The 16,456-nt window shown below is 30.9% G+C and overlaps 1 protein-coding gene across 4 annotated transcripts in view; it reads left to right on the forward strand.

Moving 5' to 3' along the window:
* The window catches only part of LOC112694202 (chaoptin), a 104,651-nt gene that overhangs the window by 73,433 nt on the left and 14,762 nt on the right, over positions 1-16,456 (forward strand). For all 4 annotated transcript variants that reach the window (XM_025569608.1, XM_025569606.1, XM_025569607.1 and 1 more), the window contains exons 3-5: positions 3,964-4,111; positions 13,724-13,834; positions 13,930-16,405. In XM_025569608.1, coding sequence (XP_025425393.1) covers positions 3,964-4,111; positions 13,724-13,834; positions 13,930-16,405 — 2,735 coding nt within the window. The remainder of the gene's footprint in view (positions 1-3,963; positions 4,112-13,723; positions 13,835-13,929; positions 16,406-16,456) is intronic.

Raw genomic sequence — 16,456 nt, forward strand, 5'->3', positions numbered from 1 at the left:
AATTTTCGACGCGTTCAATGGTTACGTAATTCAAACACTCTATGAAACGTGTAACTTGTTTCGACGAAGTTTGTATATTTTAAGGTACATAATACGGAAATCGACGCTTAGTGAACTCACTTTGGGACCGGATTACTCGAGTCCATTAACCGAACCGGCGGACATCAAAACCGCATACTTACCGTTTATAGCCGCATATATTACATCATTCAATACCGCACATATTTATTCTATTGTTAAAAAGGGAAATTTGAAAGGCTGATAGTTCAAAACCTCACGCATTTGATCAATAGTTCCTTTCTCTCTGCACACTTCGCATGTACAGTTCACGTTGCCGGTTTCGTATGAGTCCCATACAAAATCTTTTTTTTTTTATCTTGAGACTTACTCGGGATGATTTTACATAGCAAATCGGGCGATATTTTTGTTTTTGACTGTCCGAGCGAACGCAGCGAGTAAGTGATTCCGCTCAGTCTCGACGTACATTCGTGTTATTTTAGATAAATGTATACGTAATTGTAATATATATATAAATTTGTGCGATATTGAACGGTTTAATTTGGCGAAAATATAAGGGATTAAGATATAAAAGTGTGCGGTTTTGAACGACGACCTGTTATTGAAAGTGTGCGGTTATGAATGATGCCCAACCGAAAGTGTCAATAAGACGAGAGGCCATGAAAGAAAATTGAAAAAAAAAAACTACATGTTTCCAAAATCGTGTTTGCCTATTTTCTCCGTAAAATCGTTAATTTTTTTTCGCGCGACAAGGGTCCTGTAATTAGTGCATTGTTTTCTTTCACTTAAGTGAAACATGGCTTCGAAGTCACTTTGAATTCTTCTACTCCACCGACTGATTTTCTATTCACAATCTCAGCTCTCATTCGTCAACGATGCGTTTTCGATTTACTCTAGACTTTTCAAAATCCTACACGGTACACTTTGAAGCATATTACACTTACAGTTTGTCGCTGACTCGTAAGAGAAAGCTGGTCAAATTTTCGAATAACGTCTAGTTTTTCTATCACCCTTTTTATCAGCGGTTTATTCATTGCAACACAAATAAAATGTTAACGAAAAAAATTTAAATTCAAACACTTTTCCATAGTTAAAGTACTAACATTGACGACTGCTTGGTTTATCGTGAAAATGTAAATTAATTTATCTTTACAATAACAGAAAAATACCGGTATCTGGTTGTATGGCATTTATAGCAATTTTTTTCAATTTATGTATCCATTTTTTTTTTTAATTATCTAATTTTCAAATAACCCCATTGACCGGTGTGTGAGACGAATTTTTCACTACATATTAGTATACGTTCAATTCAGAATCAGCCATTTTCAATCTAATAAGCGAACTAGTAAATCAACCAGTGAGTCCAATAAGCGACGATCACTGTATGAGCACTAAGGTCGGGTGGAATGTGATTATGTGATAGTAGTTTTCAATTTACCCATCGATTGTCAGGTAGGTTTTTTATTTTTAGAGTTCGTATGAACTCATATCTCTGAATTCTTCTACTTTTTTTTTCAACATATAAAGTGACCCAAAATACTACATTTAAAATATGCTTTGTAAACTACAAACAATTAATAACTATGTACTTATAAAAAGGCATTCTAAAATCCAAATATTCAACAATAAAAAAAATATATAATTACGCATTCTCTAAAAATATATAAATTATATTGTTAGTGAATTTCGTATAATGTGACATTGCAACATCGAAAGTTTTTAAAAGTATCGTGTAATTCATTTAAACTATATGATACAGTAATTCAAATTTTAATGTAACTACTTTTATAGAATACTTGGAGGTTTTTTTTTTTTTTTTATATATACCACAGATATGTATCTTTTTTTAGATTTTGGACCATCACCGTTAACATCTCAATAATTTAGTTTTTTATTCGTATAACGCTTTTCGATACAGTCAAAATATGTTGATTTAATACTATTCATACATCATATGAGATGATTTGGGCACATATTATGATTTGATTATAAGTATTTTAATGTCATAGTAGCCATAATAATAAAAAGTAAAAACAAAAAGGAATCTTTTATACGTAATGGATAATATTGTACACTCTATATTGATTAAAATTCAACATTTAATACTTACAAAAAAATAAACAAAATTACTTAATAATTTAATAGCAATAAACTATAAAAACGGTTTAGAATCTAAAACGCCTTTGTGTTGAATTTATATAATATCAAGTTAGAATATCCCCGAGGTTCCCGGAAACGAGAGTTTCTAAGGAATCTCAGAACGAGTATAATATATAACGTGTAGGTACATCAAAATAAATTAAATGGTGGAATAGAAATAACTGAACAACAATGTTTCAAATGGATTGCAAAAAATAAAATATTTGATTCGCTTTTTGTAATCATTTCCCGTGCCTACAATATATTATTCTAGTTTCATATAATTTCAAAAAACACAATTCACGGGTTCGATTGATTCAATAAATAAATATATTTCTTCAACACCGAATGCAAATGATAATTATTTACGTCTTACGCTAAATTTACAGGAATGAAAGCATTCAAAAATGATAAATCATAAAAAACAAAACATAAATCATTCAAATCCCTTATTGAATTATTTTTTAATTCACTTTTATATTTAATTATTTTGATCGACTGTGACACTCCGTTACGATAGTAATCTTGAACTTAAATTGTTTTCCTTCCAACTTGTCGTATATATTTTGATATAAAAATTGATATTGTAATATACTATACATGTATAATAAACAATAAGATGTAAAATTACAATAACAGCATATAAATATTTAGATTTAGTTTATCTTCAAATAATATTTTTTTAAGAGATGATACAGTAATATAATTTTGAAAAAAGTGTTTATTCTACTAACAACGTATCATGTTATAAAATAATATACATATAAAATAAAATAATATATTATTATATATATATATATATATATCGTATCAAGATTTAGTACATATTGCTGTCATCGCGTCCATATGAATTAAAATGGATGTAGTTATTTCCCCCAGTTATATTTCAATAATCATATATTCGTCACGTATTTTGTTCTTTCAAAGAAAAAAAAAAAAACAAAAGAAATTAAAATAAAAATTTTGTTCGGAACTGTAGTATACACACTTTATCATATGGACCTACTCTGTCTGAATTAAAATAATGAAAAACAAAAAAGATAAATTAAAAGAAAACGCCGCCGCACTTTGTCACATTATTTTAGTTTAGTGAGACTGATTAGTGATCAGGCATCCGCAAAAAGAAACGCAACCAGTCGTCTCGTGCGTTCCCATTGTGTGAATGGATAATACCTCCAGTCATTATTTATTACGAAAAATGTTCATTATACTTTTGTATTTTAAACGATATTTCTTTTTGCTTTTAATAAACAACCCATAATACATATATATATATATATATATATACATATTGTACGTAAGTATTATTTTTATATATCGTTAAAAAAGGAAAAGTGTTAAAAAATAATTACGTCACTATTAGAGATGTTCCTGGTAGAAAATTGATTATATTCCGGTACCGAGTATTGACCGAGTAAAATGTTCACAACTATACCGAGTACCGGATATAAAGGTTGAGTAAAAACTCAGTACTAGGTAAGGACCGAGTCCTGATTATGGCATCGAGTACTCGGCTATCGAGTAATTGCCGGGTACCCGGAACATTTCCAGTCATTTCCCATCGTGAAAATCTGCAACATTTCATTTGTATTACGATATTAATTAAAAATTAATTTTGTTCGTTTTAATCGCTCGTAAAACATCAAAAATTTACATGTGGAAAAACCTATAACCTTATAACGTTTTGTATTAGACTACTACTACTTAGCATTCGACTACGAACACGTTGTGTAATAATATGAACATGTTTCTCATGTTTACTGTTTACGTAAAAATTAATTGTTTGGATTTGTATTTGCTTTTTAGAAGTAGCAACGGGTACACGGATAAGTCATATGGATGTCATGTCGTCGGAGATTGAGTCCGTCGAAAATGACATTTTACAAGGGACGCACATCGAATCACTGCGGCTGATGAGCAATAGAATCGGAATTATATCCGATAGAGCGTTCGCGTAAGTACACGTGATAAGTGTTTAACAATAGTTGTTAAAATTTGTTTATTTTAACTATATAATTGTTCAATCATATGAATAATTTAAACTTTCGAAATACATAAACACTGCGTGCGACGCAATTGAATAGTTATTATTAAATTTGAATTCTTAATTTTCTCATAATATATTATACATTATATAATTACGTTATAAAAACCTATTTTCATTTCTTCATTGATCTTTTAACAAAAATAAAAATAAATCGTTTTACTCCAGTCTATCCTAGAATACGGGTCTTCCATTTTGATTCCATACACATAATCTAATATCTTTCTAATCAAAAATATTTAAAACGTGTATTTTAAATTTTTGCTTTTAAATTTAATATAATTATTAATCAGAGTGATTGTTCACCACCATTTTGATCTCTTTTAAACCTTCCCACCCTTGCCTCTAGAAGCGAGTTAGGTTATATATCTCTTATATATGTATAAGTTAATAAATAATTACATAGACGCTCCTTACTTATTAAATAACATCCCTTTTAACATTCCAGCTTACAATAACCGCTTTACTCTCATGTTGTACCAAACCTTACAAAGCACAGACTATCTAAAATATTCTCCGTTCCCAATAGCCATGGCTTTAAGTATGATAAACCTACAGCTATTGCTGACTTATACTTTACTCCATTCAGCATGACTATTAATTTACATTTGAACAGAAATAATAATATGTAAAATTGAATTTGTAAGAAAAATTTATATCTAGCTACTTTCTTATTATTTTATTTTTTTTGTTTATTAACTTATTAATTTTAAGTATTTCTGTTTTATGACTAATCTAAATCGTTTATATTTAACTTAAATCTGAACTATTGGGTTCTTACATGTTCTATTAATTTGAATAAATTATTATTATTATTATTATTATTATTATTTTAATTATTTTTGTATTAATATCGAACTATTCATAGTTAAATAATGTATTAATAAATACGTAACCTACGCCGAAGGAGAATCTGAAAGGGGTCGTCTTCATTTTAAAATTTAAGTAATGGAAAAATAATAATAATAACCTTCTGATTCCAACGTAAATATTTTTTTTATGTTATAATTTTTTTTTTTTACTATTATGATAAAACAATTATATTTTAAAATTAAAACTAATATAAAAGTTTCTGGAATGGGCGATGAATTTCAGTTTAAAATCTAAACATAGATATTATATTATCATTATTACACATTTCGTAAAGTTGAACTAGTCACTTATGAACTTATAATAGCATTAATATGCAAAAGATAATATTATAGTTTAAAGACATAAAAAACAATTTGACTGACGAAGACATCTACACAGATGCCTCAAAAAGCAAACATAGAGTAGGCATATAGCAGTCATTACTAAAAATACAAATATATGTTAAAAATTATCTAATCAAATTTCAATATACACAGCCAAAGCATTAGCCATTATAACAGCCCTTAACTATATTAAAACAAATCCCATACTAAAATATAACATTTACACAAATTCATTAAGCACCATACAGAGTATACAAAATAATTTCCAACTCAACGACATTTCTACAATAATAATAAACAAAATACAGTTAATGAAACAAGCCAATAAAATTATTAACATAATGTAAATACCAGGACACTGCAATATACATGGTAACGAAGAAGCAGATCGACACTCAAAAAACGCAGTAACAGCAATAGAAACCTTAATTTCAATTTAATAAAATTTCTGACATAAAAAAATCCATAGCTATAATAACTCACAATACCTGGCAAAACCATTGGACAAAACAATCAACAAAATTAAATATGATAAAACAAAATATTGAACCTTGGCCTTAAATCCACACCTCAAGAAAAATAAACTCAATAATTAACCGATTGAGAATTAGACACACTCGACTAACACATGGTCATTTAATGGACAACTATGAATCAACATTATACTCCTCATGCAATGAAAAACTAACAATTAAACATATAATAACAGAATGTCACTCATACTTCATCGAAAAAATCAAATATAATATCCCTTCAAACTTGTACCAAACAATAGGACCGAATATCTCCGACAACTTCATCCTCTTCTTCAAGGACACCGGACTGGACAAATCAATATAAAATTAAACAATATTTTTTCATAACGCAACCTTTTTAATATGTAAATAATCTAACAATCATTTCACAGATAAATTTAAAAAAAAAAAATATAACTAATGACCATAGCTGCCGAAGTTGTAATTTTTGATAAATAAAAAAAAAATAATAATAATATTATAGCATATTAAACGATTTGTGTTTGTCAAACTTAAATGTGGTACTAAAATCTGTTGTTAATCATTTTATGAATTTCATTAGCGTTAACAACGTTGAAGGTGAAACACCATGTTCAAATTCTACTCTTATCAATCTTATTATGAGAAAAACATTACCTATGTTTATTGCGTTTGATTGTTGTCTACATAATTAGTCATAACAAACGTATACTATGCAAGTGTGTCGTATGTGTGTAATAACAATGAACATGATAATATTTAGTGATACTTGGCTATATAGTTTATTATCCAAATTGTTAAAATCGTTGCATTGGTCCCGATATATATTCATAAGCCTATTGTCAATAGAAATTGACTTTGTTATTAATAGGTCTTTTTTTTTTTTTTTATTAACTATAGTTAATATAGTTAAATATTGGAATTCACTATTACATAGACATATTACATAATACATATTTCAAATACGTAACAATATAATGGTATCAGTAGCGTACAAATAAAGGGGAAGGAATTGGGATAAATTCCCCTCATTAAAAAGCTAAAAAAAAAAAATCTTGTTTTAAAATGGTGTCAGAATAAAAAATATACTTATCATAAATATTTAAACGTGTGTATAACGTGTACTATTTATCAATTATGATAGAATTATAAAATCATTAATTTTTCGTCACAGAAATTCTAAAAATAAACATTTGATAATGATGAAAAATATATAACTCCCTCTGAAAATGTAATGTACGCCACTGAACGGTGCTTACGATATTTATATTCAATATAATTTTTAATGCCGAGGTTAGGTGCTCTCAGGATTTTTCAATAGCAGGAGATTTAAAAATTTATTAGAAAGTAAGCCATGGGGGTTAAGCCTCTACATCCCCATTCTTATATAATAACAACATATCATAAATTACAATATATTATATTTTTAATTATTATGTAAAATTTGCAAAATAATATAAATTCTACAGGTTTTTTTTTAAAAAAAAAAAAATTATATATTGCTTGAATTATTTCATTTTCATACACTATCGATAGTAAAATGTCAACCATCATTTAATTCAATCAATTACTCTGTAATCGTGGCCTTAAATCTGTTTATCAATCGTGAGAAAAATTATAATGAGTCAAAATAAAATATATGGATTATTTTTATTTATTTGATTATATATTACTAAGTATCAGTGGAACATGAAAATAAAATCCACTAAAAATAAGAAAGTCATGGATGGGAGATCTATTCCATACATCAGGGGCGGCCAAACGGTGGATCGCGATCGACTGGTTGATCGCTGACGATTTCAGAGTCGATCATGTTAGAATTTATTTTTAGGCCACATGCAAGAAAATTAATCGTGGTTGTTATGAATAAATTAGCGATAAATTTTATCTATATAGTTTTTATCTTTTATTCTGGCTTATAAAAAAATTTTCCAAGAAAGTCGATCTTCAAAGATGAAGTATATTTTTAGTAAATCATGGCCGAAAAAAGTTTGGGTCCCTCTGTCATACATCTTCCTCTCGTAAAAACGTCCATGCTTTTATGTATTTATAGGTTGAATAACTTCGCATAGGATTAACGAACACTTAAGTCAGATTCGAACATAAATCTATGAATTACAAATTCATATGATCCCTCTGGTTATTATAACACATTATACTAAAAACACATCTCATTACTTCACGTAATTTAACGTAGACACTATATCCGCCGTAGTATTGTAAGTGGCGTTATCATTAACATATTATATGATTTGCATATTATTAAAAGGTATTATAATTTCATTAGCGTTTCAAACTGATGTAGTGCTTTTGCCTTTATAATAATCAGGAACAAGACAATTACATTACGTTTAAGTCTGATATGCCGTGACCGTATTATGGATATTATCAACTAATTTATAACGAAAATAATTTTACGTCCATGAAATGTACAGTTGATTTATAAATGGAAAAATTTGTAAATTTATTATTTTTCTTAAATTAAAAGATTTGTATAAATAATGTTATCATCTTGTGTTTTCTTCAATAAAAATATATAAAATTAAATACATATTATTTTTGTTTATATATAATAATAGGTTTGATAAGTGGTAATTATACTATCATTAACGAATTTAGGAGCTTTATTATTTGAAAGAAAAATAATTAAATAATTATTATTTGTTTTATTTGGTCAAGAGAACAAAAAATTAAATAAAATAACGTAATAACTATGAAGGTGAAATTCCTCATGTAAACATATCGATCAAATTGTAATGAATAAACAATTTTTCAGGCGATGATGCGATAAAAAAAAAAGAAAATATTCTGAGAATTAAAACTGGAAACTCGGAAATAATTTTACCAAACGTTCAGATTTAATAAAATATGACGTCGTTGAATAATTTCCACTTGGCTAGAAAATTTAAAATAAATTTCTGAGAAGTATTACTTATTACTTGATGTTTTAATTTACTTAAAAATCTACATAACTCAAAAATCGGTTCAATATACTTTCTAATTTACTTATTCAGCTTTCATTGGAAGAAATCTTACACACTTATATTAAATAATTAAATGAACCAGTGAAGCAAAAATTACATTGTTAATATATATGTTATATTACATTTCCAACTATAATCTTGTTCCAAAAAAACTTTATGTACAGAGAAATAATTGCTATTTATATTTTATTCTCTGTCATTTTAATTGAAATTCGATTTCTTAGAACAATACAGAAGAAATCAAAGTTATTAACTATTAATAGATTTGTTTTTATTGCGATTAATAGAATATTATTCAAACTAAAAGGAAATGGTTATTTTGATTAAATTCACCTTTCTTTGATCCTGTATTTATCAAAATACTATATTCTAATTTCATTATATGAATATGAATATAATATTGACGTGTTGACGTGTATAATATTAAATTTGAAATGTTATTTTACAAATCAAAGACTTTTACGAATCACATATCATGTGTTATATTTTATATTAATGATATTTCACGTGAATAAGATTTTAATGGAAACATTTCAGTAAAAAATGTTAGCTTTTCAGAATAAAAAAGTCGTTTATTCTGTAAAAAAAATGTATACATCTAGTGTATATATATATATATATATATATATATATATATGTCCTGTTTTTTATTTTCTTCTTATTCGCTTCAAATCACATTTTTCATTAAAATGTTTGATGTGATAACAAGTAATTTGGCTTTGATAGATTATGACTTCACTATACTAATGATTAGTTCTATATTTCTTTTAAATATTATTAAAATGTTTTAAGTTCACCATTGATACGTTTTAATCATGCTATGTTTTATAAATAAAGTAATATTTTAAAAAGTTATCAAATTCATTCAAATTAATCACTGGTGAGATTAAAATAATAAACGGTTTTTAGTATAAAAGTAAAATTAAAAAAAAATGAATTTACATTTGTATTGAAATAATTTTTTTTTTTTTTTTTTTGTGAAAACTAGTTTATCTCAAATCGATTTGAAATTACACTGTATTTAAATTAGCGTGATAGTTATATTTTACATGCATATGACTTAGTTTTAGGTAAGCAGAGTGCATGCAACATAGTATTTTAATATGTATGCGATATTTTTAATTGAATAATTGAATTCTAATTCTTATTCTATAGATACAATTCTAAAATATAATCAAAAAAGAACTGTCTAAGATTTTTAAAAATAGTCATTAATTCTTTATGAATGTATTTACTTTTAGTAATTGATAAAAATTTTAAATTTTATCTTGTTACCGATGGTTGCTGCATACTAGTTGCGTCCTAAAAATATATACAAAAAAAGTCTAATCCAAATTGTGGCCCGATTGATAATTACCACGATACAGAGCCGTACCGAGCTAATTTTTATTCTAAGGCAGAACTGAATCAATAAGCCCCCTATGTTGAAGGTTTGTCATTTTCACAGCTTTTAATATGTATAATACAATTCGAAAAAATCTGCAAAATTGCAATTAGGTTTCTAGCAATACAAGAAATAACATTTCTTAAAATAAATAATTAATTTAATATTTTTGCGCCCCTCAGCTTCAGGCGCCTAAGGCAAGTGCGTTGCTCACCTCACCCTAGTTACGGCTCTGCCACAAGACATTTATATTATTATCGTTTTCCAATCGATAATAATGACAGCCACCAGCAATGACATGAGTGAATTATATATAATTATATAAACATTATAACATATTGATTTTTATTTCAAGATGGTTATGAATGTTGACTGATAAAATATAATAACAGTACAACGTAGATACTAAAATACATCTATGTCGTCGGTTTACAACCATCAAAACATTTCGCCGCATTTCTAATTTTACTGTACTAAAAATTCTTGTAAAGCGTACATTAAATTAAATACAAACCTAAATGTAGTACTGATGCTACGGACATTTCTAAGAAACGGGAAGGAAAATTAAGCTTAGAGTATATAATTTGATGGAAAAAAAAATGTTAAGTTGGTATCTTCTTGGACTGCATTTCGTATATACCCCAGCAAAAAGATCGGGCCGCAATTAATATGTAATCCAAAATTACTCCTGCCACTATTCTTTGGACGGGTAACCACCAGAGAATTTAGTGGTGTAGTATTTATTTGGAGTTGAGTTTCCTACAAAAAAATCGCCGGTTAAGCAAACATTATAAAGAAGAAATAAATAAATATTCGGTTGTACACACAGTATAAATATTATATAATATGACTCTACAGGAGCGTACCCAAGAATTTTTTATGGAGGGTCCAACATTTTTATTTTATTTGATAATGAGAAATTAAATACACTATATACTATTATTATACTATTTACTATAGAATCGTTAAGTATGTAGAAATTTCAATGGGGGGTCCGTACTTAACTTCCCCTTCCTTGAAACTCTATCTGATATCCAAAAGTATTCAGTCACTATATTGCTACTTATCTATGGCGTTGATTTTTTTTTTTTTTGTTATTTTTTTTTTTTTTAACCAGTGATCACAATAAATTATTTTAACTTTTTATGGCAATACATTCGCATTGATCCGACTTTGGTCCATTTTGAAAACGTAGTATTACCAAAACGTTAAATGCATTTAATAGTGTTCGATAATGGTAATTAAAATCAAAATAAAAACACAAACAAAACTAGATGGTCGATTAAATGCACATTTAAGTGCATTTATAATACAATATCGCTTATCGTATTATTGTTGTATTTAACGTGTCGGTCGGTTTGAGGGATTATCTTTGTACTCGTATTATTTCAAATAATCTACAATTTTAATGCCAGATATTATATATTACTCACAATATCCAGCCTCTTATTTATAATCTAAATAGTGTTGATCCGTCTGTCAGTATAAATTGTGTCCATGTGATTGATAAATGATACGACATAAAGCTGTTACTAAAATTAGACGTTTTTTTTCTCGTCGTTTCAACGGATTCGACTCGATTTTATGGATTGCAAAGATTTTGCTGTGTGATATAATAAATTTAAAAATAGTGTCATTTCAAAGCTTAAAAAGTGTGGTTGAACCAAAAAAGGTTCAAAAATTTAAAATAATTAATACATTTTTTAACTCATTAGACATTGAATTAAGCCGCACACTTATTCGAAAAAACTTAATCATTTGGACCATTGCTTAACGAGAAAAACAATTACATTGCACGTAGTATGATATTTTGCAAAGTGCAATTATATAACAATATAGGTACAGAAATTAAATGTAATTCAATATAACGTGTCTGATCTACATATCAGTATCATATACATTGGCTCAATGAAGTGCGAAGTGTGTCCACTTTTTGTATTTTATTCACTTTATTCATTTCTATCACAATCGGTATATTATATGTAAACATAATAAACCTTCTGGTCTTACGTATGTAAATATCGATCACGTCCCGTGTACACTTCAACGAAGTACAAATATGTCGATGAATTAGTTATTGCCTAGCTGAAAAAACACTTTACAGTAGTGCACGTTATTGCCGAAATTAAAATCACGTCACAATAAAAAATAGAGTTCTTACTACGATAATAACGTTACAGTTACAGTTGACCGTCCATCTTTTACTGTAGGCTCATTTAATTAACTTAATGTTTAATTTTTTTCTCACGGTATTTTTAAGACAACTTATGATTCAGAAGTAATTGATTTGAAAAACTATTTTAACATTATACAATTCGGGTTTTAACACGACTCTTTTGGCTTGCATACAGTATCTGATTTTTGATAATAATAGTTGCAGGAATTAGATGCATCGCACGTCGTTACGTACCGTAAATCTAACCATTAACACTCGTTTCGGGATTATAAACAAATGATTTCCGTTACCTTAGGTTAATCGTCGTGCTGATCGATCGGTAAGAAAAATTCGACTTTCCATTTGTAATATACAGCTGTTTCATGCGGGCTGGAAATGTTAACGTTGTATTTTAACTCATTCTAATAACATGAAGAATATATAATTGTATTTTATAACTCAACACCGTATAAAAGATTTACGTATCCAAAAGTTAAATATTCTTCTCGACCTCAAAACATATCCCTGGAAGTATTTTAATTTATCTATTGTAACCTATACATTTTTAAACCTGTCAAATAATACAATTATCCTTAAATATTTTACACTCTTATTTTGTTGAATTAATTTCAATCACTTTTGAAAGCCAATGCTCGTTATTTATTTTAAATAATATGGCTGCTATAAATCGGTCAATAATATTTTTTCCTATATACTACTTTAGTAGAATAATATAAAATTTGATTGTTGATTACTAACAGTTAAGTATTGAATTGATATTCTTTACAGTTGATGTAGACCACTTTTCTTAGCTGTTCGAGCAAACAAACTTTATGAATTCATTTGAAACTGTCTATATTGAATATAACGGCTTTCACTCATTTTTCATGTCATATTATAATATTTGTCAAATAAAAACAGCAATATTATTTATATAATAAATGCATATTTGTTTCTTTTCAATTAGATACTTGTTTATATTGCAGATTCTGAATAAAATCAGTAGTTGTTTTTAGTTTTTAGTATTCATTATTATTTAAAAGGTGCTCAATACTTTCTTTATATTTAGAGTAAAAGGAATGTATAAATTTTTTTTTTTTTTAAATAGTTTAATTCAATTCTATAGACAATCGTCTGAAAATAAAATATTGTAATATTTTAATAAATAAATAATTGTACTTTAATTTTTCACCACTGAAAGAATGTGACATCATTTATTGAATACCCGACCCGAAAATAATATTATTTCTATCTAATTAAGTATACAATAATGTTTCAGTAGGTGTATATTACCATTTTTTTATTACAGATCGTCCGGATCAGTTCTTCGGGCACTCGACCTCAGTTATAACCAGTTGGATAAGGTGCCACTTAAATCTTTCTCAAATATAAAAAATTTAGATTGGCTCAATTTGCACGGGTGATTAGCATTTGTTTTAAAATATCTGCAATTATAACATATATTTGTATTGGAGAATAAATGCTTATAATATATTATTTTTATTTTCATTTCAGTAACAATATCGAAGTAGTGGAAACATACTGGAATCATTTGCAAGACACATTGCAGCACCTGTTCATTGGTGAAAACGATTTAACATCGTTCCCAGATCATTTTTCAAAACTACGAACATTATCTACTTTAAATCTGGATAATAATTTGATCACGTCTATACAACCGAACATTAAAACGCCACCGGTGCTTGAAACTCTGAGCATATCCAATAACTTCTTGCAAGAATTTCCTGTCTCACTTATTGAAACGGGAACTGCGCTGAACAGATTATATGTACGAGACAATTACATAGTGAACATAACGAAAATTGTTCCGAACAGATTTGTCAAACTGGATATACTAGATCTGGGCATGAACCAAATGGAGAGTTGGTCAGGTCAGATGTTCGGGGGTCGTTCAGAAGTGCGGAATCTACATTTAGATATGAATCGATTGGAGACGCTGGACGCAAACGCTTTCGACGGGTTGCGATCGGTTCGCATGTACCTGTCTCGTAACAGGTTGAAAAATTTGGACCACAAGACTTTCGAAGGACTGGAAAGGATACTGGAGTATTTAGACCTGGAGCACAATAATTTAGGAATGATACCGACGGCGATTAGAACTTTGAAAAATTTAAAGTTTTTGTACTTGTCGTCAAACGATCTCAGTCAATTGAACACGGCAGATTTTACCGGCGTTTCGTCGAGTCTACGATCGCTTTCACTATCCGGCAATCGTCTGTTAGAAATACCTAGCCATTCGTTAACGAACTGTACTAAACTCTCGCATTTGAACTTGGGCTACAACTTTATCAGAGAAATAAGAGAAAACGACTTTGGGGAATGGGCCACGCACCTGGACACGTTGTTGTTGATGAACAACAAGTTGAAGGAACTCACCGGACGACCGTTCAAGAATACGACCACCCTGCGCGAACTGAGTTTGTCCTTCAACAACATCCATTACATAGATGCCGACGTGTTCATGGATCTGGCCACGTCGTTAGAAAGCTTGGAAATCAGTTTTGGCGTTTACTACGATAGCTTCCCCGTTAAAATGCTCAGTCATCTCAAATCTCTGATGTGGTTAGTGCTGGACAACAACGACATCTCGTCCGTGCCGGTGAACTCATTGCACTCGCTGGACAGTCTTCAGTACGTCAATCTGGAATCCAACAGGATATCGGTGTTGGTGCCAGGTACGTTCGGCTCGCCGAACCAAACATACCTGCGTGAGGTGAGACTGAACCAAAACTACTTGATGTCCCTGGAGCCGAACACGTTCCACGACCTGCAGCAGCTGCAAACGATCACCGTGTCGCGGAACAAAATCATTGAAGTTATGTCGCGCGCGTTTAACAAGCTGCCGAGGCTGCTCAACGTCGACCTGTCGTATAACCGCATCGAGTACATCCAGCCGTCGGCGTTTGAACGACTGCCAGGGCTGAAACGTCTGGACCTGCAGGGCAACCAGCTGAAGGAGCTGCGGATGGCGTCATTCGCCAACTCCACCAATCCGAAGACGCCGCTGGTCCTGAACGTGTCCAACAACTGCATCGAAATGGCCCCGGTGGACCATCCGCTGACGGCCGTCCACGTGAGGACGCTGGACCTAAGCTACAACAGCCTGGCGGACGTGCCGTACAGGCTGCTACACTTCGTATCGGCGTCGCTCAGGCATCTCTACCTGGACCACAACCGGATAACGAGCGTGTACAACGCGGAGTTGGTGAACCTCACGGGGCTGGAGGTGCTGTCGATGACCGGTAACGGAATGACGTCGGTCGCGTCTAAAGCGTTCCACAACCTGACCTCGCTGCAGGTGCTCCGGCTGTCCGACAACCGCATACAGCAGCTGTCGCCCGACCAGTTCGCCACGCTACCCAGGCTTCGCGTGCTGTCGCTGGCCAGGAACCAGCTGACCGCACTCGGCTGGGACGCGGTGCCGGGCGTGGCGCCGCTCGAGTTCATCGACCTGTCCGACAACCGGCTGCTGGCCGTGCCCGTGAGCATGCTGACGGCAACGGGCTCGACGCTACGGCACCTGCTGCTGTCCGGCAACCGCATTGATCACGTCGACGGCACCACGTTCTCGGACGTGACCAGGCTAGCCAACCTGAGCCTGGCCAATAACAAACTAACCATCATCCCGGATAACACGTTCGTCGGGCTCACCGGTCTACTCGCACTCGACTTGTCCTCCAACAACCTCCGGGCCAACTTCAAAGAGCTGTTCCATTACGTGCAGAACGTGAGGCATCTAAATTTAGCCGACACGGGGCTCGTCGATACGCCACTGCTGCCACTCCCGGGATTGATATCGCTCCGGCTGTCACACAACAAGTTGGAAAAGGTGTCCAGATCGTCCATGGAAATGCTGTCCCGCTTAAAGACGCTTTATCTGAACGACAACAGATTGACCTCGTCCCCATGGAATGTATGGTCGCTGCTGCCGTCGTTGAAAACGTTAGACCTGTCGGCCAACCCTATAAAAGTAACTTTTTTATTTATTTTTTTTATTTTCAACCCGTTTGAACTCTCTATG

This window comes from Sipha flava, unplaced genomic scaffold, assembly GCF_003268045.1.
Source record: "Sipha flava isolate LNK unplaced genomic scaffold, YSA_version1 124_pilon_pilon, whole genome shotgun sequence".
Taxonomy (NCBI): domain Eukaryota; kingdom Metazoa; phylum Arthropoda; class Insecta; order Hemiptera; family Aphididae; genus Sipha; species Sipha flava.